Source organism: Aulonocara stuartgranti (assembly GCF_965226115.1).
Source record: "Aulonocara stuartgranti genome assembly, chromosome: 22".
Taxonomy (NCBI): domain Eukaryota; kingdom Metazoa; phylum Chordata; class Actinopteri; order Cichliformes; family Cichlidae; genus Aulonocara; species Aulonocara stuartgranti.
Genome location: NC_138957.1, coordinates 23,707,595 through 23,733,044, shown reverse-complemented (window position 1 = coordinate 23,733,044; position 25,450 = coordinate 23,707,595). Strand labels below are relative to the sequence as shown.

The 25,450-nt window shown below is 41.2% G+C and overlaps 1 protein-coding gene across 2 annotated transcripts in view; it reads left to right on the top strand.

Annotated features, from left to right (window-relative positions):
- kmt2ba (lysine (K)-specific methyltransferase 2Ba) overlaps nt 1–24,745 on the top strand; it is a 34,259-nt gene extending 9,514 nt beyond the window's left edge. Inside the window, exons 6-36 of one of the 2 annotated variants that reach the window (XM_082521071.1) lie at nt 3,093–3,363; nt 4,066–4,127; nt 4,244–4,492; nt 5,475–5,578; nt 7,432–8,271; nt 9,271–9,384; nt 9,561–9,707; nt 9,906–9,998; nt 10,103–10,220; nt 10,309–10,422; nt 10,923–11,113; nt 11,263–11,364; nt 11,463–11,573; nt 11,978–12,045; nt 12,220–12,377; nt 12,491–12,558; nt 12,877–13,011; nt 14,042–14,200; nt 14,320–14,437; nt 14,569–14,647; nt 16,702–16,862; nt 16,999–17,160; nt 17,257–19,558; nt 19,852–19,980; nt 20,956–21,074; nt 21,247–21,375; nt 21,700–21,952; nt 22,063–22,173; nt 22,263–22,346; nt 22,443–22,572; nt 23,030–24,745. In XM_082521071.1, the coding sequence (XP_082377197.1) occupies nt 3,093–3,363; nt 4,066–4,127; nt 4,244–4,492; nt 5,475–5,578; nt 7,432–8,271; nt 9,271–9,384; nt 9,561–9,707; nt 9,906–9,998; nt 10,103–10,220; nt 10,309–10,422; nt 10,923–11,113; nt 11,263–11,364; nt 11,463–11,573; nt 11,978–12,045; nt 12,220–12,377; nt 12,491–12,558; nt 12,877–13,011; nt 14,042–14,200; nt 14,320–14,437; nt 14,569–14,647; nt 16,702–16,862; nt 16,999–17,160; nt 17,257–19,558; nt 19,852–19,980; nt 20,956–21,074; nt 21,247–21,375; nt 21,700–21,952; nt 22,063–22,173; nt 22,263–22,346; nt 22,443–22,572; nt 23,030–23,305 (7,157 nt within the window). In that variant the 3' untranslated portion in view covers nt 23,306–24,745. The remainder of the gene's footprint in view (nt 1–3,092; nt 3,364–4,065; nt 4,128–4,243; nt 4,493–5,474; nt 5,579–7,431; nt 8,272–9,270; nt 9,385–9,560; nt 9,708–9,905; nt 9,999–10,102; nt 10,221–10,308; nt 10,423–10,922; nt 11,114–11,262; nt 11,365–11,462; nt 11,574–11,977; nt 12,046–12,219; nt 12,378–12,490; nt 12,559–12,876; nt 13,012–14,041; nt 14,201–14,319; nt 14,438–14,568; nt 14,648–16,701; nt 16,863–16,998; nt 17,161–17,256; nt 19,559–19,851; nt 19,981–20,955; nt 21,075–21,246; nt 21,376–21,699; nt 21,953–22,062; nt 22,174–22,262; nt 22,347–22,442; nt 22,573–23,029) is intronic. The other variant, XM_082521072.1, reaches the window with a different exon arrangement.
- The last annotated feature ends 705 nt before the right edge of the window (nt 24,746–25,450 follow it).

Genomic DNA, 25,450 nt, shown 5'->3' with positions numbered 1-25,450 from the left:
TATATGAAAATGTTGGATTTTATATCCTTCTTACGTTTTTTTGCATCACAGTACCTATAGGGTTACACCACCAGCTACTGCTTATGTATAGTTGGTGTTACTACAGCCATGCAGTAGTCAGGATTAGTATTTAATTCACAAACTGACTGTAGTAATATAGATTGACTCTACTGTATGTAACCCTGCTTTAAGGTTGGGTAGGGTAATTAGTGTTGTCTGCACGGATTTGGCAAAAGGTGCTCTGCTATTTTATTAAAAATGAAATTCTAATAATGAAATGAACTAAAATATTCGGATCCAATCTGACTAGCAAAGCTTCTGCACTTCTAAACAAAAAACCTAAATAAAAAAACAATTATGAAGCATAATTTTGATACATTTTGGCAAAAATTAACATGTAAGGCAAAAAAGTAAAACATGCTTTTTTTTCTTAGCTCAATGTAGTTGTAACTAAAATATTTTCCAGCAAAAATATCTCTTGTCACACACAGATTAGCCACCGCTGTTGGAAAGCTATACCCAACACTGGTCAAGTGAGCATCACTCAGTATGAGGTGAGGAAGTACTGTTTGACAAACGGACTCACTGAACACTACATCTAGACCAAAAAGTGATCCTTTCACAAGCTTCTTCATGCATTATTTATTTAAAATTTCAATAAGTTCGCACGTCTAAGTAATTTTTCCTTTTTTTTTTTTTTCCAAATGTGTGCAGTAGCATTGAAATAATACAACTGTGGGATTCAAGAGGATGCCTGTAAGTTTGAAACGGGTTACCGTACATAAGGGAGTTCCCACCCATAAAGGATTTTGTCTCCAGTTTTCATCCAGTCACCTCATTTTTATTGTAGAGCATCTTTAGATTTCCACCTCTCCAGACAAAAGGGAAGAAAGGTCTGTACTCTGTTTGGCTCCAAGTAATAATTAAATTCTTAAAAAATGTAATCCTCAGGAAGTTTGTTAAAGAGACAAAAGACCAGCACTAATCGATAAAAATCAGTGTAACCTGTTGACTAACATGTTAGCAGGTCTACAAAAAAACCAATCGCCACCAGATATGGGCTGCAACAATTCATTGAGTAATTCGAATGTTTCGATTATTTAAAAAAGAAAAAAAAATCATTGACACACGTTGTTTGCTTCAACGTTTTGTTCAACACGTGGCTCTGTAGCGTGCCGATGTGTCAAAAAGATTGACAACACAACAGCAGCAGTGATGATGAGGCTGGAGCCAGAGTCTGTTTACACACCGAGGAGAGCAAAGAAGTGAAGCCGGTACAGAGATGGTGAGCTCAGGTTACATGAAAGAAAACCTGTTTCTAGTGTCCAAACAACATCACTGTTCCTGTGATCACCATTAAAACATTTACTGGGAAAAATCCACCGGTGTTTGTTTAACACAGAGAAAAATCTGCAGTAAGGCGACATCAAAATATGCAGATGAACAGTTTTATTTTTCACAAGCCAGTAAAAATGTACATGGGCCAGTAAAAGTCTGAGTAGCCAGTGGCTGACCTGTGGGCTGTTGTTTGTTTGACTTTGATCTCTGACCTTGGGATTATAAATATTTATTTTTGGTTTAAGACAGTGTTTTCTTTGGGAAAAAAATTCAGTTTTAATATGGCACATAGATGCACTCAAAAGCTTTAATTGTTGTTGTTTTGTTTGTTTGGTTTTTTGTTTGTTTTTTACAGCTGTTGTATGCAGTTAAACTTTAAAATGCTGTAATTTCTAAAATGAACAAGAATGAGCAGCTCTGAAAAACCTGGATTTTGTTCTCTATTGAATATTTATAATTGCTCATTAATAAGAGAAAATTATTTTTATCCAATTAATCAATGGAGTCATCGATAGATTACTTGATTACTAAAACAACTGATAGCTGTCGCCCTACATGTGATTGCAAAAACAACAGAAGATGAGGGCTTCTCCATTAATGCAGTGGGTCTCATTCACTAATATGTACACTGAAATATGTCCAAAATTACTGTTTGACTTACAAAACATTCTCAACAATTCCCACAGCGGGCTCACTACGCCCTCATTTCTCCAAATAACAAAACCTGTTTCCCTCGAGGTGACGAAGAGAAAGAAGTGAAGCCTCTCTTGCAAAAACCCAGACGATGGTCCAGGTTTCTTGTAAGAGAGAGAGAAGCATGCACAGCTGGATGTGGTGTGAAAGAAAGTCTGATTGAAGAAATTGAAATAAGTTTCTGAAGAGGAAGCCAGATGAGTTCAGAAGTCCTCCTCTGGGAGCTGCAATGGCTAAAATAAACAAAGGATGATAATAATAATAAATACAGTTTTTTAATATAATTTCCTCTGAATAAAATACAATGTCACGCAAAGTTGATTGGAAGAAAACCCAAAACTAAATTAAATACTCCATTTAAAAAATAAGTAAATAGGTCAGGAAGCACCAGCCTATCTCATGGTAGGATAATGACAAGAAATTAGATATCAATTGGTGACATCCAGCAAGTGACTAATTTCTTAAAAGCAGGGATGCAATTGTCCAGTGGACTATTACCAAAGCAATATCCAAGGGATTCATTACAGAAAGATATACAAGACAGAATCCTGTACAAGATTTATATAACTTTAAAAAAAAGAAAAAAAAAAGAAAAATGTTTGGATGTAACAGAAAAGGCGAATCCATGGAGGAAAAAAATCAAGTTATATGTAAGTATGTTTAAAACATGATTCACGATTTAGCATTCCTGCAAAAGAATCAGTCATCATAGGAATCAGAAATGGTGACATGGTACAAAATATGGAGCGAAATGGTGTGCAGACCTTGTTTTTTCTCTTGTTTGCAACACTTTTTGGGGGGGTTAGGAATTAGAAAAGTTTGCCTTGATGTGCACACACTTGGTCTATCAACTCTTCAGACAGTCGTTAAAGGAGAGTAGCTGTACAAGTGCAAACCAAACAACAGTCCATTAAGTATAGAGTGGAAGACGTTAGATCTGCAGGCTGAATAGTGAGATATGGTGTCCAAAGATGTCACCCCCAGCACATCGCATGCACATAATGGTGACGCAAATGTGTCCTATGGCTCTTTTACCCGGCCTCTCTGTCTCTCGCCTTCAGATGTGGCAGATGATGACGATGACATCACTGATCAGGGCAGGACCCAGTGGGTTGTCTCTCAGGAAAGCATCCAGCGCAGGAGGAGAGGGAGGGGCAAGGGCCACAGGTTCAGGAAAAGGAAGATGCTGAGTCAATATACTCGTGGAGGAGTGCGTTCGAGGCGCTGTGGACGCTGCAAAGGCTGCTTGGTGGAAGAGGACTGTGCCAAATGCATCAACTGCCTGGATAAGCCCAAGTTCGGGGGGCCAAACACCAAGAGGCAGTGCTGCATGTGAGTGAAGCCCATCACAGATTTGCATTATTGTGCTTTACATGAAAATCATGACCTTTCTCATATACAGATAAGCCCTTAATGAAGTTTTACTTCTACTTATTTGCCAACACTCACATTAAAGGAGCTGGCTATATAAATGTATATATAAAATATATTTTACTCAACTCTTGTATTTTCATTTATATGTATGTTCCAGCTCTGTAACCTGGAATAATGTTGCATGTCATCTTGAACAAAGCTAGATACGGCTGCTGTATAGGCCCTAATTTCATATACTCACTGAGTTTGACTGCAAGAAGATAATTTGATTTCCATTACATATTGATTTAATTTAAACTAAGCCAGCCTGAAAGCTGCATGTTCTCATCACAGACTGAATAAGTACAGCTCCAAACTATTGCTGTAAAGGCAAGTTATCCAGCTGTTTGCGGAAAATCATTCATATATTTGGTCCACAAATTAAAAATGAACCGCGCTACATGTTTTAATTGGTGCCTAAAATACTGTGTACCTTGTAGATTTAGAAATTTCTTGTACATGAAACATAAAAAAATACTTATTTCTTTTCAGTAACGCATATTAAAGAACTCAGTTAATGAAGGCAAGTTGACTCTTTGAGTTAAACACATTTATAGATGGGTACACTTGAACTTTGCCCTGGACACACACTTATGTTTTTCCATTTTTTCCCCCTTCTAGATATAAGAAGTGTGACCGGATTGAAAAAGCAAAGATGGCGCGGATTGTGAAACCATTTAAAGGTATGTTTTTATTTTTGGATATACATTTATTTTTTAGTTGAATCTAATAAGTTTGAATGACTACTCCGGTTTAAAAGCTTGTGTACATAATTAATCAAGGGGCTCCTTTTTCTCAGTCCAGGCGAAGGGGTTTTTAGGCTCCGTTACAAGCAGTGACGATACAAACTGGACTTCTGGAAAGCCGGCCGAGGGAACGTCCTCGATGGCGCTTGGAGTCCGGAAGCATTCACTGCGTAACATCACACCGCGCTCTTACAGCAGTCTGCTTAAATCAGAATCTGAAGACGAGGAGGACGAGGAAGAAGGAGAGGACAGGACAGATAAATCGACAGTAAAGCCAAATGTAGCTGCTGCCAACAATCAAGGTAACTAAAGCTTTGGTTTTGGCACACAAGCCTCTGAGTGTCAAGTCTGAATTTCACTCCATTCTTTATTTAAGTAAATATTTATCCTGCATAAACGTTTCATGAACGACTCGCACAGAAAAACAGGCGCAGCATGATGTAAATCATCACAACGCCTAATATTGTTTGTCAGCAGCTAATGATTGTGAAGCAATTTTGGTGATATTTTCTCCATAATTCCAGCTGTGGCTCTGAGCCACACGGAAACACCAAAACAATTCCTGAATTAATTTCATAGCAGTTTTGATCTACATGATAACTGGAACTTATCTATTTAAAAATATAATAACGCTGAGATGTCTCAGAAATTGGCAACTTGATATTACACCACAGACTTGGTAAAAGAAAATCAAAACGCACGGCACAAAGTTGTGTAGCTTGTACTCCTTCCTCTGGCAGCATGCATGCATCAAGCAGGTTGAAAGGAGAGCAGATGCCAAATCTACTCGATTACTTTAACTCCAAGTCTCAGAGCCCCTGAAGTTGTAAGTTGATGTTTTTCCAGTTCAGATGTGTTATTTCTGATTTTCCAGCTAATTTTAAGGTAATGTTGACTGCCCTGTTGGTAACTTAGTTGAGGTAAACATGATTCGTAAAAATCATAACAGTACGCACATATGCAAGATATGTAGTGAATATACACAAACCTTTGAATATGAGCTGTTGAGTTCAAGGAGTTCATAAATAGATGGAAATAAATATGTCAGTTTACCACTAAAGCTCATCGGGGGCTCGGGTCCAAGTGCATCCTGGGCCGTTTCCCCAGTTAATTTTTAAGAATGATTTCTTTGTGCATTCTCCAATAATCTAAATATTAGAAGCACAGAATCCCTCCTTGCTCTGAGCCCTGATATTGTTTGAAACCTTTTTTGTGTCAGCAATTTTTCTTAGATTTGTGTATCTGTGTTTGTTTTTTGTTTGTTTGTTTGTTTGTTTTTTTGAGATCTTGCTTCTCAAGATGGTGGATCAGCGGCAGACGACCCAGATGCAGGGAGGCATCGCCGGCTGCCTTCCAGAGGAGCTGGCAGCAGAACCAAAGCTTACAAGGTAAAAACATGTTTCCCTAATCCGCCTCTAATAGACCACCTAATGGAGCCTGGGACAAACAGTACTGTTTGGAAAAGTTTACCTTCATACCTGTCAGTATTTCTAGACAGGTGTTTAATTTTCTTTCTTTCTTTTCTTATTTTAAATATTAATAAAGCTTATCTTATCTCAATTCATTTATTTGATTAATAAATGAATTTTCCTCTATAATTTAACTAAATATTTAACCCTCAAGTCACAATTGAAACACTTATTTCCAAGTGGTGCTTTTGTCCAGCTCTGAATTTCATTTTTCAGTTTTTCCACTGTTTCTTAGTTAAACCACGTCTGTTGGGATAAAAAATTCCTTAAAGAAGTCTTGTAGCCCCGTTGATCTTCTGTTTCTCACTTCCAGCTTTTTATAAGACCCTTTGCATGTACTCCGTCTGTTTCATAAATTATGGATCAATCAAGCTACGTTCGGGATAATCTACAGCATGCTTTTTTTTTTTTTGGTAGCACCGTGAGTGATATTCTGTTTGAGAACAACATCATTGTCTCATTTAGCACCATTAGTGAACTTGTTATCCAAGTATGATGTTGGTATGGGGAAGGAAAGTCATGCCCCCCCTGTTATGCGTGTTTTACTCTCTGGAGTCTTAATGGTGGTGTTTTTTAAAATTAAAAAAAATATATCTGCAGGAAGACGCTGAAGAAGATTCTTTTGTCCAAAGTCAAATATTTTCTTCAACGTAGAGGTGCTTCTTTAAAATTGGTAATAACTAATATTCAGGAGTCAGTACGGCAGTTTGTAAATAGTGACGGAAGCCTCTTTGTGTCAAGTGTTTAGTTTAACTGGGACTGCGATTGCCTTAATCAACACAGCAAATGTGTAAAAAGTCAGCATTGCCTCCTCCCACCCCTGACTTCACAGCTAAAAGGCTGTTTGCTTTGTCTTTATTCGGGCTGAGATGATTCTTGGTTATGCCGCTTGCTTCTTCTTACTAGCATTTGACATTTTCAAACTAGAGCTGTCAGTTTCGAAATTGTTCCTCTCAAATCTTGTTCTGCTGGCTTGAAAGAATGGTCTATTGTCAGTAAAAAAAAATTGTTTTTGCTTCTGCATTGCTTCAAACTTCTGCATTTTTTTGTAATCTCTCACTTCCCCCATAAAGCTGAGAACAGATATTCTTAAAGTGTAGTCCTGTCTTGTCTGCATTTGATGTTTTGCAAATTAGTAGCCCTATTTTTAGCAGATTATATGCACAGAGATGCACTGTGGGTGGGGGGTGGCACCCGGCAGCACTTGTAGACATTACAGCAGGAGTATTTGCTGTGCTATCTCTAATCTGCCAGATTATGCTGCTGTGGCTCGTTGCATGAACCATTTTTTGGTAGTGGGTTGGTTTTTGCATGTGACACAACAGGTGTATTATCTCTTTAATTTCATAGAATTCCCAAGTGTAGAGATGGAACTATGCAAATCCATAATTTATGAAATGACCTTTATTTATTCTGCATTCCATCTTACACACCTGATTTGTTAGATAAATTATTAGTTTGTGTGCATTCTATAGCAGATTAATTTAAATTTCACCAAAATATTTGTTTAGCTTTGTGTTTATGATTTTTCTAGCTCTTAAAATAGTGTGTATTAATACTCAGTTAACGCTTCTGTGTGTGTTTCTGTACCGCTACTGAATGCATACACTTTAAACGCTGCTTCCTGGCTAACCGTCTTCTAAAAGTCGCAGTGCTCCTTCCGTTTTCTGTCATTTTGGCTGTTGCCGGTTGCCGCCGCTGCATGTCACTACTATCAGTGTAACTTTGGTACATCTCTTGCTGGTTGGCTTAGGCAGTCCCCTCCTCCACAGGCACAGGAGAGCGCAGAAGAGATGGAGGCCAGAGAAACTTTCCCTGAGCCCAGACCACCCTGGACCCCAATGCGGCAGCTACAAATACACTTATACCGTCTGCCTGACTTTGTCCTGCAGTCTCCTGCTGTGTATTTGCTGCGGCAGTCGCCCCAACATGATGATGTGGATCGGTGTATTGCACAGTCGCATCCACAGTTGTCTCATCTTGCAACACAGCCTGCTTTTTCCCATTTGTCATGTCCCATTACAAACTGTCCCCCAGAAATATCCCATCCTGAAACACAGCCTGCTTCTCCACTTTCACCTCATCCCATTAGAGACTCGCCACAGAAGTCTTTGCTGTTACGTTTGCAGCGTTTGCCCCAGTCCGTGGTGCAGTCAGCCATGCATTCGAACAAATATGTGTCATCACCACCTCAGCAGCATCCACAGTCCACGCTACACTCAGCTCTGATTCAGGTTTCATCACAGCAGTGCTCTCATGGGCGTCCAGGGTTTGAGGTGGAGCACACAGAGACGCACAGAGCTAAGACAGATAAAACTCTGAGCAGAGTTGTGCCTGGCCCCCCTCAGACTGTCAGTGCAGGCGCAGAATTACAGGAGGACGCACAAGACGAGCAGGAGGAGCGACGACTGGAGCAGGCTGAAGAGGACAAGCCGGATTCTTCTGTAAAAGAGACAGTGCTGCAAAACTGTCCAACAACTGACCCACACTCTGTCCTTCGTTCCCAGAATCCTGCAGAGTGTACGTCAGTGAACACCCCGACAGGGTTAACTAACGGATTTCCCCAAAAGGGCCTGTCGCAGAACACGTACAAGATCCGTGTAGACTTCAAGGTGAGTCTCAGCAGCCTGTTTGCTTTACAACTCATTGGGGTTTGTATTTACTCTACAGTGTTACCTTTCAGCACCACCGTTATCGCTTTCTCTCAGGAGAGCTCATTCCACCTTAAGATCCCCACATAGCTGTAAAATATAACTGATCTCAGACTGAATGCCTCAGGAGGTTTTTCATAACAGCTGCTATACAACTGCTTAATGCACAATAATATGATTTTATCCACATTTATTAAGAACTTTATGATATATTAATGTTGCTTTGAGGTTTCAGATTTGTGCTGTTATCTGTGTCGAAGCTGCCGTGCCATATAATCTCCTGCAAAGGAATAATAAAGCATCCATCTATCTTCATCTGTCTGCATAAACTGCAGGTTATTAAGTTTGTGTAGCTTCAAGTAAGGTGGTTGTTACATCTGTGGGCTTTGGTCACACACTGGAAAGTCATTTTTTATAGAAAGCATCATCTTTGGGAAAATGACCTTAGTGCTGACTTCATGTATGACATCAGCAAACACATTTGTAGTTAATAGTCTGAGTTACTGATTTCAGATTTTCTTTAATTTTCATTTTGTAGGTTATGGCTCAATTTAGAACAGTGTATATGAAAAAACAGTATGAGGCATATTCAGTTTACAAAAATAAAAAAAGGTCAAATGTCAAACTAAATTTTCCTTGCCATGTTTTATATACAGTTTAGGGGTCTGAGAAAATATCTCTGAGAGAAAAAGTTCATTTTCACTATGACAAACACTCTTTTCAGTTTGCTTTCAAACAAACATCAGTATTTTCATGCTGTGTAAATGGGAGGAGAAGGCAGCGGGGAATGTTTGTTATTTCAGCATATGGATGATCAGCCATGCTCTCATTCAGTTGTTACAAACCGGCATACGTTCATAACCTTGATACAGGTTAGTGAACTAATGTAGCACCTGGAAACCTCTGGAGAAGAGGCTCTGATTGCTTTGTTTGTGCTGTTATTGGGTGTCTGTCCACTAGGAGGACTGTGCGGTCCAGAATGTGTGGCTAATGGGCGGCCTCAGCGTTCTCACGTCTGTCCCAACTACGCCTCAGCCCGTCTGTCTGCTCTGCGCCAGTAAAGGGCGACACGAGGTAAGCTGAGCTTGACTAGTTTGGCAAAGTATGCAAGTTGCTTATTTGGGTGCTCACGCAAATGGCTTGTTTTACATTTCAGTTATGTGACAAAAAACAAAATAGAAACATTTCATATGCATTCTGAATGTTGTTATTGTTATTTTTTTAACTCCTCTACCTCCCACTTCCATCAGATGATCTTCTGTCAGATCTGCTGTGAGCCTTTCCACAGTTTCTGCCTGTCACCTGAGGAGCGCCCCCTCGAGGAGAACAAGGAAAACTGGTTCTGCAGGCGCTGCAAATTCTGCCACGTGTGCGGACGTCGAAGCAAGAGCACAAAGGTGTGTATGAGGCGTAGCGAGACTTTATAATATCCCAAGAAGAAGAAGAAGAAACAAGTTTGCAAACATTATCCACGCTTCTTAACTATTTTACACACGAGATCTGAATTAAATTACATATTTATCAATTTTTGGTGTACATCATAGTCGAGTATTTACCCATAATTATTATACCTTTGTTTTTTTGTCCCTTCACAGCCTGTGCTGCAGTGCAGGAGATGCCAAACGTCATACCACCCTTCATGCTTGGGACCAACATACCCTAAACCTATGAACTCCAGCGTCCCCTGGGTAAATGCATTAACAGCTTTAAAGTAATTAGGAATATGTTCAGTTTATTTGAGGATAAATGTGACGATTTCATGACACCGTACATCACATATGTCTTTGTGCAGGTGTGTATGTCGTGCATTCGGTGTAAAAGTTGCGGCGTGACTCCTGGAAAGACCTGGGACTTGACGTGGAACCATGAGCAGGACCTCTGCCCTGACTGCACTTCACTCCACAAAAAAGGTAAGACTTCTGAGAGTTGAACTTGTATGTAAATATGCTTGAAATGGATGATGTGACTCGTCTGTGATTTCTGTTTACATTACGTCAGGTCATTTCTGCACTATCTGCCACAAGTGCTATGAAGACAGTATCCAACCATCACAGATGCTTCAGTGTTCGCAGTGCAGCCACTGGATTCATTACAGATGTGAAGGGATCTCCGGTGAGTTTCGCTCATAAAGTTTTCAGTTCAGTCAGTTTTTGTTCACTGTTTGTTGGATTTCATGTTTTCTCAGGCTGTTAAAAGTAGACCCCCACCCCCTCCACCCCTCTTATTGTTGTAATGCATCTATCAGTTACAAGGGTGAATACTCATACTTTAATAAGGCCACAATTTCAAATAATGACATCACATTACAGACAACTAATCCCTGTGAGAAGAAAGCTCTGGTTTCTGGCTCTAAAGGCTTGATTTGAGACTTTTCTAACCTAAAGAGTGGATATAGAGACAGAGAATAAACTTGGGTGGCTTCACCAAAATAAATATGAATAAATTTTAACAGTGAATTAATCAAAACTGAAAGTTTTCTAAATATATAAAGGCTGTTATGAGCTTGTTTTCTGAATGAGTGACTTATAAAACAGGACCAAACTATGGAGATAAAATGTGATTGCTGTTAACTTGCTGTGTAGAAACGAAGTTCTTCTTCTCTGTCTTTGCAGAGGAGCTTTTTGGGCTGCTCTCAAGTCAGCAAGGCAGAGTGGATTTTACATGTTCGCCCTGCAGTCAGCACCAAACCAGTCACAGCATCCTGAAGGTGGAGCTGCAGAGGAGGCTCACAGCCAGAGTGGAGGAGGTGCTCACTGACCTCCTCTCCTCCAACAGCACTCAGCACCTTATCACGTGTAAAGCGGTAAGAGCTGCCCACAAGACTCTGAGAGGATGCACCAGGAAGCCTTTTTATCCTTTAAAACGCCCCATTTTAGTATTTCTCCTTTAACGTCAAAGCCTGATTATGTTCCAGATGTGTCACTGAAGTAGTTGTCCCTTACTGTCTTTCAGTGTCAGGAACCAAACATCACAGCATTTATCAGGGAACAGCAACCAGTCTGTGATCTACAAGCGGTGGAGAGGAGGTTTAAAGGGGGCGGATACACCTCAATAGTGAGCATATATATCCTATGCATTTACACTTAGGCTCTTTTTGTAGAACCCACACTGAATTAATAGCATTTTTTTCTTTTTTCCTGTCTCCCAATCAGAAAGCCTTTCATAGCGATATTGCTTCTGTGATAAGGCAAAGGCTGCAGGAAGAGGAAGCTCTGCTGGAAGATCAGAGACCGACCCTTCAGGCAATGTCACACTACGTTGAAGTAAGCACTCCCTTTACCATTTTCTAATTGCTTTTAATGTATTTTTTAGAGACCCAGACCTTAATTCATTTTGTAGGGAAACCTGTTTTTCCTCAGGATAAATCACAAGTTGACTAATACAGCTCCTTTCTCCCCAAGTTAAGCACTCGTAGCACATTCATACAGCGCTTTAGTCTATGCCTGAGTGTTTTTTCTAACATTCACACTTTTACTTTGACGGATACATCAGGGCCAGTCTGGGTTCAATATCTTGCCCAAGGATACTTGCGAGGAAATGCCCATCCGTTTCATCTACCACCTGAGCTACAGCTGCCCCCTTTCTGTTCTCGTTGTCACATCCAAATGAACACTGTCCTTCAACATTCCTTAATTTTGGTCTTACTTCATTGTTTCATGCCTGACAGGTCATGGAAAAAGTATTCAGTTGGTGCAATGTCAAAAAGTGGAACTCGTTCTCAGAAGAACTTCCGAGGTAAGTGAATGCAGCTAAATATAATTTACTTAACCAATTTCATAAACGTCGTCATTTACAAGGTTGGCACTAAATTAAATCTTAATTATAAGTAAAACGTCTGAAGACCTTGTAGTAGATGGACAGGTGCCTAAAATGGCTCTCTTCAGTTTGTTTTTATCCCCTCCTCTTTAGTGGCATGCTCCCCGAGGCAGTTCTCCCACCATCTAAAGAGCACAGCTATGCACAATGGCTGGAGAGAACATACCAGCTCAAAAACTCCAGGGACCCACAGACGGGGAAAACCGACTCATCAGTGACTTCACAGCAAACTCCTTCTCTGAAATTACTTGGTATGGACGCTATTACAATCTGTTTTGCAGCACACTGAAGACAAAGCTAAAGGCACTTTCTTGCAATAGATCGGTCACATTCTCAAGTTTAAAATGTTTACATGATCCTCCAGAGATCACCAAGACTGAAGATGTGAGACAATGTGCCCTGTGCCAGCAATGTGGAGACTCTGCTCCCAGTGTGAGTTTTTATGTCAAGGCTTTTGGCGCATAGATCTTTTTTCCCCACTTAATTTTGGTGTTCTTTCATGCATTGTTTGCTCTGAAGGCATCAGGATAGACAGAAGTCCTCAAAATATTCAGCAAGTTTAAGTTAATCATTTTTTTAAGTTCAGGATAAGGGGAAAGTATCTCCTTTTCACTGTTTTTGTTAAAGAAATGACTGATTATGTGAGGATGTATAGAATTTTTATTAAATTGTTGACCATTTTTTGTTTTCTTGGCACTATAATAACAGCTCCCTGATACTTAAGTGATATAACTGCTCTTTTCTCAACAGGAAGCAGGACGGCTCCTGTACTTGGGTCAGAACGAGTGGGCCCATGTTAACTGCTGTCTTTGGTCTGCAGAGGTGTACGAGGAAAACAGTGCTCTTCTTCAGGTGCACAGTGCTGTCTCAAGGGGGCGCCACCTGGTAAGATTAAATTAAATGGTAACTAAGGCTCTGCGTGACAGCTAGGTGTTCAGACGTCGCTGCTCTTGCTAGAAATACAGTTCGTTAAATCTCATTTCATTTATGTGCCGGCACCTGTCTTTGTGATGGCAAGATGCAAACAAGCGAAGCAACGACAGCTGTCGATGGTCAAAAGTGGTCGCGGTACGATCACAAAAATCAATTCGAGACAGATGTTTCCACATAGAATAACGATCTGGTCAAACTTAACAAATGTGAAGAGACAGCTGCACCGTTATCCACACACAGACTTAACAAATTTAACAAATATAAATCTGAATTTGGGCACTTTAATTTTTTTTACCTTTTTCTGTCCTTCGATGTCAGCATTATAACTCTGCAGACAATTTGGCGTAAAGTCAATTAACTCCTTGGATGAGAAATGGTCCCACGAGGCAAAAGACCATTGAGATGCATGAATTCTTTCTCAAAATAATTTTGTTTGTTCAAATCGATAAACGGATATACAGTATTCCCCTTCAAGAAACTCTTAACAAGGAAATCCAGGCAATGTTTGCAAATCACCTAAACCTGACATTTAGGCCAATTATGTATCTTTAATTTGGAGGATTTTTTTTTTTTTTATCATCATGGGTTAAAAGTTGAGAAAAGACCGCCAGCTGACAGCCATTAAACACCAAATGTTTGCTGAGAAGGAAGGAGGGCTACTTTTACATATATTTCTGTAACATTTTATCCAATACAAAGTGTCACTTTGCTGGAATAAAAGTACATTTTGGCTATTGAAAAATATGATTAATGGTTTCTTATGTGAAATCTTTTCTTATTTGTATTGCCAATGTTTAACCTCGTCCATTTTTATTATTTATTTATTTATTTTTCTTCCTGTCTTCCATTTAAAGATCTTGTGAATTATTTGATCATTTCTAATCCTAATGGCCTGACTTTAGGATCAGTCATTCATTTTGTGAGGTTGACAAGTACCCTTTGGTCCTAAAACTATGTGTGTACATATTAAATTTTCCTCCAGCGCTGTGATCGTTGCGGGCAGTCAGGAGCCACCGTGGGCTGTTGCCTCCCCACCTGTCAGAGTAACTTCCACTTCATGTGTGCACGTGCCCAGAGCTGCGCGTTCCAGCAGGACAGGAAGGTTTACTGCTACAAACACAGGGACCTGGTGACTGCAAAGGTGTGAATTTATGTTGTCAGATTATAAATATATATTTTTGTTGGAAGCAGTATACATATTTAATATTATATTCTGATTTTGTGTTCGTTATGCTGACTATTGTTTGTGATTCTTCACAGATCGTCTCTGGTAAAGGGTTTGAAGTCCCGCGACGGGTGTATGTGGACTTCAATGGGATCAATCTCAGAAGGAAGTTCCTCACAGGTCTTGAGCCAGAATCCATAAATATGACCATAGGTAAGATTATCTTGATGTTTCATGTTTTTGACTCTTGTAATGGGATAGATTCAGATTGAATTAAAATACGGCTGCTTTATGTCTTGATCCAATGAACCTCATTATCTGTTTGTTTTTTTTTAACCTTCCAGGCTCGCTGCAGATTCAGAAACTTGGTGTTCTGTCAGAGCTGTCGTCAAATGGAAGGATGCTGTATCCTGTAGGCTATCAGTAAGTGATAACTGCCTTTGTATTCAAGCGGGGGTTTTTTTGGTTGGGTTTTTTTTGCGCAAACAGCAACTTTTGAATTATAGATATGAGTAGAAATTAACATGCCTGTTTCGTATTCTATAATTTATAAATAGCTAAAAACAGCTACAACACATAGTCTGCAAAGCTGTCCACAGGCCTAGCGCAGAACCATGTTTTCCTCTTTATGTATAAGGCGCAGCGGTACATTTTTCCACAGTTGTATTATTAAAGAAAAATAAAAAGTACCCACAGGGAAATTAGTTTTAAAGTCAGACTGTTTTCTCTATCAGGCTGTAAACCCTTTCATTTCTACTTTAGAGTAGAAGCACATTTAAACAGAAGACTCTATTAGCCCTCTTCCACTGCTGCCTACTCAGCTGGACTGAACTCAGTTTATGTCGTTTTCCATTACAGTCGACCTAATGTGCATGTGGTCATTATAGCAACAAGGCCGAAAGTCCAGTGAGGTCATTTGTATGCGACGTGAACAACACAACAAAGGAGTCGAGACAGTGTCATACCTGCTGTTTGGTGTATGGCTTATTCTCAGACTCAGGGACCAGAGTGTTGTTTTTTGTGTAGTTTTCTATGGGCTCAAATTGTGGTCATAAATATTTTGTACTTGTAATTGTCATTGTAACTTATGTAAAAATATTTACACAAGTTTAAAAAAAATTTTTGTTAAGATCTGGTTACAGATACAAAGCAAAAAACGATGTGTAAAACTCTGCGCTCAAGTTCCCTGGCTGTGTGTGGGATTCAACTTACAAGTACTAATTTTGACCCAATTTTTCTTCCTTTCACCTGATTGGTCAATGTCATGTCAATCACAAATTGAACAATCCAGTCAGTCTATTTATGTCACATTTTTTTTCGATCGCCTCGAATCGCTTGGAACCCCGGCCAAGTAGATTAACCCTTTAAGACCTACCATAGAACCAAGTTTGCCAGAGCTTATATTATATTTTTACATGCTGTGGAGCCATTTTTGGGAGCATTTCAAGTTGCTATACATCAATACAACCATTATAGCCCAAACTTTAATAATATGTCTGCATTAGGTGCATAGTAATTACATAAATTGCAAAAAAGTGCAATAAACTACAAAAAAATTGAAAATCGTTTTTGTTTTTTTAACATATATTTCTAGTTAGAGAAATTTAAGAGGCTTATCCCTCAAAACTGTAAATACAAAAAAGTTACACAAACTAGTTTCCTACCACAGGAAATTTATTTTGAGTGTCTTCATAGTTTTATTTTTGAAATAAATTTTTATATACTGCAGGAAAAACGAAAATAAATATTATAGTGCAAATTTGCAAAATAACAGCATATGCATCAAAATAAACTATTTCCAGCAGTGCAATATGAGTCTTAAGCATCCCAGAAACGACACAGAAAGTCATAAAGTCAAACATAACTTTTTAAAACACATAACAAGTAAAACACAAGCTCATAAGGCCCCGATCGTAAAAAAACTACATTTCCGCAAAATGACGTCACTTCCGGTTTCGGGCAGGTCATGCGGTCATGTGATAGTTCGCGCTGATGGACGTAGGAAGTGTTACAAACAGCTGATGGATCGGCGAAGCGTGTTTCTGGAATATCATGTTTTTGTTGCTGCAAGTGATTTTTATGCAGTTTTTGCAAAGCTATATGTGGAAGGAAACTGTGACCTAGGACAAGCTGATGGCATAAGATGTAAGTACAACTCCTCCAGTTTCATATGCAAAAAAAATTATTGCGCTAGCTTACTTGGTTGCAGAGCTACCGGGATTTAAAAATAGTTACGCAAAACAGAGCGTGCCCGCTCCGATCGGCTGTAAAGGGTTAAAAAAGAAGCACCTGGTAACAGGTACTACCACCTAATGGAAACCCCTGAAAACCATGCCAAGCTGTACTAATGGGGAAAGGGTTACATGTGATTGGCTTAGTTCTTGGCTGCTGTTACTGACATTACTGATTTATCCATAGTTCATTGTCTCTTCATTAACAAGCTTGAAACGTATTTTCTTCCTTCTTTTATTTTCTAGGTGTTCACGGTTGTACTGGAGCACCGTGGACCCACGCCGGCGCTGTAAGTACACCTGCAAGGTGACAGAGGTGAGCACTCCTCTCCCTGGTGAGGAACAGAATTTGAAGTGGGAGGATGAAGAGAACCACACCATAGTCCACAGTCCGAACCACCACAGAGGTGAGCAGGATCTCAACGGCTGTGAGAAGAGCGCTGAAGCTGAAGCAGTGGACAAGAAATTGAAAATATGGGTAAATTTTTTTTTTACTGTGCTAAAAACTTTTTTTCTCTTTTCTTTTTTTTTTCTTTCTTCTAGATATTGAGTCTCCAGATATTTTAAGTCCCACATCCAGCCCAATAAAATCCACTTCCATATCACCCAACTCTAAACTGCACAACACACCCGGGTCTAAAAGCCCTGCTTACACACACACCAGGAGACCAGCAGGAGGATCATCTCGACCACTACCATCTCCAGGTACGTGGAGTTTTAGGAGAAGATGGGTACCTGTTGTAGTGTGACTTTAAATAAAAAAAGTAAACCCCCTTTCACACTCCCTTTTCTTGCTGTCAGGGTGTGCTCCACCCAAATCCCATCACATCCTGACTCTGAGGGACCTGGAGGAAACCCGGCGGCCTCGAAGGCTCTCGTCCAGAAGCCGGTGCAGCTCCTCGCCATCAGAGAGCGACCCGTCCGTACCGATGACACTCCGCTCTGGCGGCACGGTCCACTCCCGATGTGCCCTATTCAGCTCCCCTCCGAGAGCATCGAACTTTGGATCGGCTTCACCTCCTCTCTCACGACAGAACTCTGCATCTCCAGTCTGGAGCTCCCCACCTAGATCCAGCTCCAGCATTTCTACAGGGCTGTCGCCTCGGCAAGGAGCCATCACTCACTCCCCCAGAGGGAGGCATAGCTTTAAAATTACCACTCCAGTCTCTGCCGAGGTTCCCCAAGACTTTTTGGCATCCTCTGAGGCAGAAGATGCAGCTGTGGCCACTACAAATGGGATCTCACTGGCACCTGATAACCTGGAGGAGGAAGTGGCCCACCTGATGTCTCAGGAGCTTCCTTACACTGTGTTTGACACTGACACTGAGGTAGCAGTGGACTCCATGCTGAATGCTAAGCTTGAGTTTGATGAGGCTTTGCTCACAGAGAATGTGTCGCTTCATTGCGGGGCACAAGGCAGCAGAGAGGTGGAAATGCAGGGAAACGATCAGGAGATTGATTCTGAAGAAGACGACTCGAGTCGTTATTTTAAGTTTTCACGCACGGTGGTGTGCGATCACACAGCAAGTGGCTCGGATACCTCAGGTCAGCTTAATTCAGCTCAGTCTATCCCGCAGTTAGACGGTGCGGACGGCGGGTCAGAAACTGAAAGCGAGGCGGCCGATGAAGATGCTCAGGATGCAGAGGGAGGGAATGAAGAAGCTAAAATTCAAACCAACCACACTACACCCACTAAACAACTAACGGTGGCGCTAAAGAGGCTTGAGTCAATCTACACGGTCCCAAAGTCACCAGTTGAAGAACAACCTGAACCAGTGCTTCAGGAAAGTCTTTCACCTTCTGCTCTCCTGGAGTCAGCTTACACAAATAACGAACTGTCCGTTCAGGAGGAAGAGGTCCCGATGACCTCAGAAACATCGCCGTCTCAAAACGAGGTGTTCTTGGATTCATCTACAGGCCACTTTGTTCCTGCTGAACATGGCTCTGCAGAGTATCCAAATAAACACATCGTTGGCGACAGAGATGACAGCGCTTCGTCAGCTGACTCAGATGAAGGATTTAAAGATGATTTGAATGATCCTGATTATTCTCCAGAGCCTAAAACCAAAAAACCTCCCACAGCACAGATGAAAACGGTCTTTGTGAAGACAAAACATGCTGCGCCAAACCTCAAGCGCTTGGCGATGAAACCTTCACTTCCCCTGATGCAAGCCAAACTGCCTTTACCCCCTCACCCTGGACAAACTGCGTCCGTTTCCTCTGCTGCAGTTACTTTTCATGCAGTACCACGCCCGGTCGCACCCCCTGCCATTATCAATGGTTTAAATGCTTTAAACATTCAGCCAGGTGCTTCACTGGGGAAAACCATCGCTATAAACTTGATTAGCTCCAAGCCAGAAAGTCAGCAGCAGGCAGCGACGGAGAACCCAGCTGGGTCAGCTAGCACGCCCCCAGTGCAGGCTTCTACCCATCAGGTCCTGCTGGTCAACCGGCACGGTCAGATTATGATCAAAGACCCAAAGTTGAACACGTATCAGCCTCTCAGTACAGATTCACCAACCTACAATAAGATAAGCCAGATTGCCAAGATTCTCCACAGTGGTAATGCTTTACAGCGCTCCATGCCTCATGTCATAATAAAGCCTCGGCCCAGCCCTTCAGCTGCAAACGCCCCTCCTGCCCCTAACCTCCAGGCGGCCCAGAGGAAGATCATCGTCAAAATGGTGCCCATGAAAAGCAACAGCACAGCTGCTGCTCCCACAACTGTCAGCATGTACAGCTCACCTGAATCTAGTTTCTCCAACATTGAAGAAAGCACAGCCCAAGCGATTATCGATAGAGCCATGGCTACTCACCGCGACGCACCCAAAACAAAACCCATCATCCTCAGCAGTACTCGACAGCCAAAGGCCAAGCATCGGAAACCATTGCCATTTCCCAACGTCGAAGACTCGGATCAGTCATCAGCTGGTCGTTCGGAGTCTCCCAGTGTTTTCGGTAATGAATCAATACCTGCTGCATCGCGCCACCAGGTGAGAGTTAAGAGAGTGTCGTCGGTGTCTGAGAGACCTTCCAGGAAGAAATCCAAGATGGACTTCTTGAAGGATCCATCGAGTGAGCCGGAGGACACTGATGAAGCCAGGTAACAGATGATTTTAAAATGTACTTACTGCAACATGCAGAACACGAGTAATATTTAAAAAACTAATATTTACATTGATCTTAATGGTTAACATAAAAAACAAAACAAAACTGATCTCCAGCTTGATTTTGTATGAAGCACCGAGCATCACATACAGACTGACATTTTATAAATTGGTCCTCTGATCTGCAGAATCTCAGCAATGAGAGAAATTTGCACTCTCAGCAGCTGAAAGAGTTTTAAAGTAAAAGATGGCAAAAGAGAAAATAAAGCATGTTGATGTCTTTCAACAGGCCGAGTGGTGTGAGAATGAAAGCTCCAACAATGAAAGATGTTCTTGATCTGGATCGCCAGCTTGAGCCACAGCCAGAGCCTGAGCCACTGAGGATCGTTGCCCCACCACCACCTCCTACACCCAAAAGGTTAGCCTCATGTATGGACTTATTACTGCGCTACAAAGGCAAAAGGAGGCAAATACTTAATGTCAGGCTGTATTTAAAGATTTGAAAGAGCTGAAAGGGCACATGAAAACTAATTATTTAGGTCCTCGAGCCTGAAGTAGTTTTTGTGTATGTGCTGTTTTTTGTTTTTTTTGTTCAAAAAAGCAAGATGCTGTACGCATTAAATTGACTTAATAGTTAATTAAAAGAAATTCAAAGAAAAGGAGGGGAATGTGGGGGATGTGAAAATGTTTTCCAGACAAGGCAGTCTGTTTTAGGTCAGTGGTTTATCAAAGATACAATGAAATGAGGTTCAAAATTCTGCTTCCAAGTAAGCATAGTAAGACAGATATGAATTAAACTAGTTGGGGGATCAAAGTGACTACAAATATTTACAAAATAAGTGAACTAATTCAGACAAAGCTGGATAAAAAGATTTTACTTTGGGGGAAAATGAATAGTGCTGCCTTTGACTGTGAAATAAACCCCACCTTCCTAATTTAAGAAATGACATCATGTCTTTGAGCCACAGGAAAATGGATCAAAGGTTAGGTTAAGTAATCAGGTCAAAACGTGCTGTTTATGGCAGGAATAAACTGTTGGGATCATTCAGGACTTTAGTATTTTTAACTCTGTTAGTTGCAGCCTAGTGCAGAGTGTACCATGAACGTACACTAAGGACAGCTTTATCCCAACATTGATCGCCCAGTCCCATTCCAGTCCAGGCTCCTGCTCCCAGGCTGTTTTGTTTTGACTGCAGTGTTCAGGGCCATCAGGGTGTCATATTTCGAATACTTGAAGTGATTTTTGATCGGGTCCAAAGACCGTTAGACCATCCTGTAGTAGTTAAGAAGAAGAGAAAATCAAGGGAAAAGAGAAGAGACAGAATGTTTAACCTGTGAAAAAATGGGGGGGAAAAAGTATTTTTGACAAATATGTTTTTTCCCTTGTGTGCAGGTGTTTTCATGATGACAGTCCACCATTTCCCACCAAAACCAACAGTCAGATTCAGGGTATGACGCACAAATGGGTGAGCGCTCGGCACGGAGACCTCTCTGAGTGGGGCCCTTATTCAGGTTTGTGACTATAAGTTTAGTCATTTGTGTCTAATTTAGGCTAAAAACCTTTGTTTTTACATTTAACATTTATCGTTAATCTCATTTATATAGTTTTGATTGTCTTTAAGTGTCATTGCTTTGCGAGAGAGAATATGTGGTTAGGTGTGAGACTATCTTTCACTTTTTGCAGGTTTTAGCTCAGAAGAAGAAGCACCACCACCACCTAAACCCACAGCGAGGACTTACATGAACCAGCCCCACCTGCGCTTTGAAATCACCAGTGATGACGGCTTTAGCGTTAAGGCTAACAGCATAGAAGGTAGGAATCACTCCTCTGCTTCTTATTTAATTCTTATGCTGGTATTTTCTACTCTTTGTCATTAAAAATATAAGAAATAGAAGTTTATATCTCATTGGATAATAGCCTCGACTTTTATCAGCAAATAAGAGGATTTTCATTTATGTCAGTGGCTGATGTTTATCTGTTGCCAGCCATTTCTTTTCTTATTATAATATGAGAATAAAAAGGAGAATGAATACAGCATAAAAGAATCAGCCCAGGTGTTCTCTTAAACATTTGTCCGTGTTATCTTGCGTTTTGGCTGCGTGTTCATCTTTGCCTCCCTTTCTCACCTACCGTCAGTTGCCTGGCGCGCTGTGATAGACGGCGTCCTCGAAGCTCGGGCAGGGTTCCACCTAAGGCAGCTGCCTCTAGGTGGGATGAGCGGGCCGCGGGTGCTTGGCGTCGTCCACGATGCCGTCATCTTCCTGCTGGAGCAGCTGCAGGGCGCCGCATACTGCAAACGCCACCGCTTCCGCTTCCACCGATGTGATGACATCGAGGAAGAACTCCCCCTCAACCCGAGTGGCTGCGCCCGAGCTGAAGTCTGCACACGGTACAGACACCCTAGTTCACGGGTTTTGCTTTTAAAACCTTCTGCGCTTTGTCTGTATGTGTCTTGTTATGACGCACATCACAAATGATTTTCCCTGATCCTTTAACCAGGAAAGCAACGTTTGACATGTTCAACTTCCTGGCGTCGCAGCACAGAGAACTTCCCGACATATTGGGTCCCTTTGATGAAGAGGAGGATGAATTCCCGCTCAAATCTTCTAGGTTAGTCATTCAGTTTGCTTCACTTTTGTCTGTGAAGTTGAGCAGTTTTCACATCAGTACTGACAGCTGCTCTGTTGCGTCTCTGCCAGGCGAGCCACCAGCAGTGAGCTTCCCATGGCAATGAGATTCAGACACCTGGAGAAAATCTCAAAAGAAGCAGTAGGAGTCTACAGGTAACGACAAATGACCATAAAACCCTTTAGGGTTTCATTGATGTCCAAAAATAAATCAGTTAAACTTTCGAATCTTCTCCCCCTGTGGCGCCTTAGATCGCCGATTCATGGTCGTGGACTCTTCTGCAAAAGGAACATCGATGCTGGGGAGATGGTGATCGAGTATGCCGGTACTGTCATTCGCGCAGTCCTGACTGATAAGCGGGAGAAGTATTACGACAGCAAGGTTGGTTACACTCGGAATTCATCATCACAGAGCATCTGTGTTTAATAAGTTTAATGTGAAGCAGCAGTAACTAGTTACAACTACAGAGAAATCACTGAATACCACAGCATGCAAAGACACGGTCTGCTTCCAACAATTACATTAATCATTAGTACTTCAAACAGGAACAAACAGGCACGTCGGATGAACCTGGAACAAGTCAGGTGATTAAAATAAAACTTTTTTTTTAAAGGGTTTTTTCTTTTATTCTTTGATCACCAGCTAAACGCACTTCAACATCTTCCTTTTGCTTTCACTTCCTTAAGGCACACTCTCACTAGACTCGGGGGGGCATACCATTAAAATTTAAGGCGGTCAAATTCCTTTTACATCGTGGGCAACATTCATAAGGGGCGAGAACAATGAAACACCTTTAATCCTAAAATGTGAAAGTAATGTGTGTGTTTCTGTACTCCAGGGCATCGGCTGCTACATGTTCCGCATCGACGACTTCGACGTGGTCGACGCCACGATGCAGGGCAATGCGGCTCGTTTCATCAACCACTCGTGCGAGCCGAACTGCTACTCGCGCGTCATCAACGTGGACGGACGCAAGCACATCGTTATCTTCGCATTGAGGAAGATCTACCGGGGAGAAGAGCTCACCTACGACTACAAGTTCCCCATCGAGGACGAGAGCAACAAGCTCTCCTGCAACTGCGGGGCGAGGCGCTGCCGCCGCTATCTGAATTAACCCCCCCTCACCGCTAACCCTAATAAGCTGTCGTAGCTGATGCAGCTCAGGCGGCAAATGAAATCATGAAGGCAACTGTAGCCATATGATGGAGGTCAATAACGCACACAGACCTGAGCCAGTGTTCAGAAGATCAACCTACAGACCCGTGAAGGACGTACACAAGACAAGAGCCATATGTGAAAGCTTGGGATGAAGTCTACACATGCACGCACATACACGATGGATTTATGTACTGTTTCTCATCTACTTCACACTTTGTTTTACATCGCTGACTTTGCTGTCAGCGCCCTTTGCTGGAACTGGGGAAAAAAAGAAGTGCAAACTGAAGTGACCTAACTTCAGCTGTCTGTCTGTCTCTGTAAATAAGAAGTCAGAGAGCGACGAAGAGGAGAATTTCTACAGCACCTTAGCATGACCCAGCCTTCTCTGGCAGCAGACAGGACTCACTTTTACTATAAAGCAGCAGTGCAGCTCTTTTTACTCTGGATACCACATCTCTCGGAAGCAGGGACTTGAATTAAGTGAATTACAAATTCCCATTCACTTAATATTTTAGGTGCTGATGACATTTATCCCACAGGTTAGTTTTAATAGCGTCAATCGAACCTTTGTGCTCCTCCAGTCAGCCGAAAGCTTCTGTTTTTATTTGTAACGGCACAGATGCTGTGACCCGAATGCTTTTACCCACTGTTACACTCTTTCTTTGTTCTCTTTGTTTGTGCAGTTTGTATGTTTTAAGGCCTACGAGGAAGCATTTCCTTGGTGCAGCATTCAAAAGGAAAACGGTGATCTTTCCCCGGCACGGTCCCTTACAGCTCTTTTTGTACATTTGAACAATAAATGTATGGTCATCAGACTAATGGAAGTAAATGTGTTTGAGCTTTTAACCTTCTCTTTGTAGGCTGAGCAACAGTGAAGCTTATTCCCTTCAATTGTTGTCTGGTTAATCATTGTTTTGTGCCCCCCCACACAAATCTCCCTCAGGTGTTCTACCTCAAAGAAAGAAGTGAGATTTAATTTAATTACACAACACACAATGGAAAAACTGCTTTCTTGCTCTTTAAGCTTTCTAATTATTGAATTTCAATATTAAGAAACAGGTAACATCACTGCTGTTGGACACTTAGAGTAGGTGGTCACCTTTTTTGTGCTTTTTCTTTCTTCCTCTTTTTTTAATTTTTTTTGTTAGGAAACTCCATTGTGTAATTGTGCCCCCGCTACTGGATGTACACAAGGATCTGGGACTTTAGGCTGACTGCTGTAGACTTTTTGTTTTGTAGGATTCATGACTGAATTTGACACAAATCTTTGTTACTGTATCAGCTCACATGGATCCTGTCCTGTACATAGTTGTAAAGAATTTCTAAGCCTGTTGAATATTTTTTTACCTCCAATTTTTTTTTAATTTATGTTCAATAAAATTTGTTCAAAGTTTGCTTTCCTGCTGCTGATTTTCTTAACGCACAAACAGAACCTGAAGGCATTCACAGTGAAATATACAGGAAAAATCACACAGCTGAAGATGTTTGATTAAAAGTAGAAAAAAATCAGACCTGTGGGGAAAAAAACTGATGATCTATCAGACTGGATTGATCTTGTAGAAACATGCCAGAATGTTATGAACTTATAAAACGGATTATTATTATTATATAAATTATCATTCAAAGCTGGAACCAGCTTTTTGCATTACTGGGAAAAGGGGGCGTGGTGTCTATCTGTCTATTTGCCTAACTGCTTAGGCACATTCACTTCAGTGCAAAAGTCTTGAACCATATCCACCATAAAATAGGATCTGGAAAGCATCTGACTGACAAAAGGCCTCATTTTTCAGCACGATAATGAGAAAGACGCACAAGGGAACACTCCCAGAAGTCATGGATTGGCCTCCCCAGAACCACAGCAGTGTGATATCATCTTGATGGAGAACAGAACAAAAGTTAGCCAACACCCTGAGTGTCCTTCAAGAAGCCTGGAGAACAATTCCTGAAGACTTTAAAGAAAACACAAGAGCTGCCTAAAAGCGTTCACACTATGTTGAAGAATAAAGTTGGTCACACCAAATATTTACTTTCAAGCTTGCCTTATATACTGAACTATCATGTACATTTGCATGTTTCAATAAATCACTATGCCTATTTCCCA